Consider the following 1,528-nt stretch of genomic DNA (forward strand, 5'->3'; position numbering starts at 1 on the left):
ATTATGTGGTTCAATTATGGTTTGTTTGTTGTTCTACTTGGAGGATATATATGTGTTTTACAGATTTTATTTAATTATTTGTCGTGGTGTTGAGAAGTATAGTGTTACATAGTGGTATCAGACCAGGTCGGTCCGTCCGGCCAGGTTTTGTGATTTTCATTTGTTCTTTAGTATGTGACATTTGTGTGAAAAACTATCGATACTAGTTTTTTTTATAACTGCTTTCCAGCAGGAGCAGGATTAAAACAAGTGTGGGAGAAGCTTCTGCTTCTCTAAGATGTTTCAGGTATGGAGGGTTAGCTTAACATACCGTTGACTGCAAGAGTCTAGGTTGTTGGATGAGTCCGTGTTTTTTCCTGAGTTTTTTAAAGAGGAAGATTTGAAGTTCATATCCCTTGAGTGTGTGTCAATATTTAATTTGGAAGTGTCTTCTATGAGTGGTAGCATGGCCATTGATACCCCACCTAATGGTCTAATGACTACTTTGTTGGTGTATTTGAATTGTCCTTTGACAATTTATGGTAGAGATTTTGAGATTAACTTAGTGTGTTTGCCTCTAAGTCAACTTGATGTTACTCTAGGAATGAATTGGATGGGGTTCAACCGTGTGTTTATCAATTATTTTGATAAATCGGTGAAGTTTCTTGAATCTAAGGAGAGTACGAAGTTGAGTTTCATGACCGTGAGGCAGGAAGAGATGTCCTTGAGAGAGAGTACTCAAGTGTTCATGGTGTTCGCGTCCTTGAGTGAGGGAAGCGAGAGAATGATTACAAATCTATCTGTTATGTGTGATTTTCCTGAAGTATTCCCATATGACATTAGCAATTTGCCACCACTGCTTATGGGGGTGTTTTCTATAAACTTAGTACCTGGTACTAGTCTTGTATCGATGGCTCATTATAGGATGTCTACTTCAGAGTTGAGTGAGTTAAAGAAACAATTAGAGGATACTTGAGAATAAGTTTGTCCAACCGAGTGTTTCACCATGGGGAGCGATGATGTTGTTAGTTAAGAAGAAAAATGGTAGCATGAGGTTGTGTGTTGACTATCGACAGAAGAACAAGGTTACTATAAATAATAAGTATCATCTTCCGAGAATTGATGATTTGATGGATCAGTTGGTTGGTGCTTGCGTGTTTAAAAAGATTAATTTGCCTTCGGGTTATCATTTGATTCGTGTGAAAATTGAAGAATTCTGAAGACTACGTTCAAAATGAGATATGGTCACTATGAGTATTTAGTGATGTCATTTGATGTGTCTAATGCACCTAGAATGTTCATGGAGTACATTAATAGATTGTTCCATCCATACTTAAATCAGTTGGTGGTTGTGTTCATCGACGATATTTTGATATATCCTAAGTCTATTGAAGAGCATGTGGAGTATCTGAAAGTTGTGTTGCAGACCTTGAAAGAAAAGAAGTTAAATGCGAAGTTATCTAAGTGTGATTTTTGGTTGAAAGAAGTGAGTTTCCTTGGTCATGCGATATCTAATGGTGGTATCATAGTCGATAAATACGGTGTTGAA

The 1,528-nt window shown here is 37.0% G+C and overlaps 1 protein-coding gene across 1 annotated transcript; it reads left to right on the forward strand.

Moving 5' to 3' along the window:
• Window positions 1-445: 445 nt before the first annotated feature.
• On the forward strand, window positions 446-955 carry LOC127122829 (uncharacterized). Its single transcript, XM_051053109.1, has one exon. The coding sequence runs from the start codon at window positions 446-448 to the stop codon at window positions 953-955; it is 510 nt and encodes a 169-aa protein (XP_050909066.1).
• The last annotated feature ends 573 nt before the right edge of the window (window positions 956-1,528 follow it).

The sequence above is a fragment of the Lathyrus oleraceus genome, chromosome 2 (assembly GCF_024323335.1).
Source record: "Lathyrus oleraceus cultivar Zhongwan6 chromosome 2, CAAS_Psat_ZW6_1.0, whole genome shotgun sequence".
NCBI lineage: Eukaryota > Viridiplantae > Streptophyta > Magnoliopsida > Fabales > Fabaceae > Lathyrus > Lathyrus oleraceus.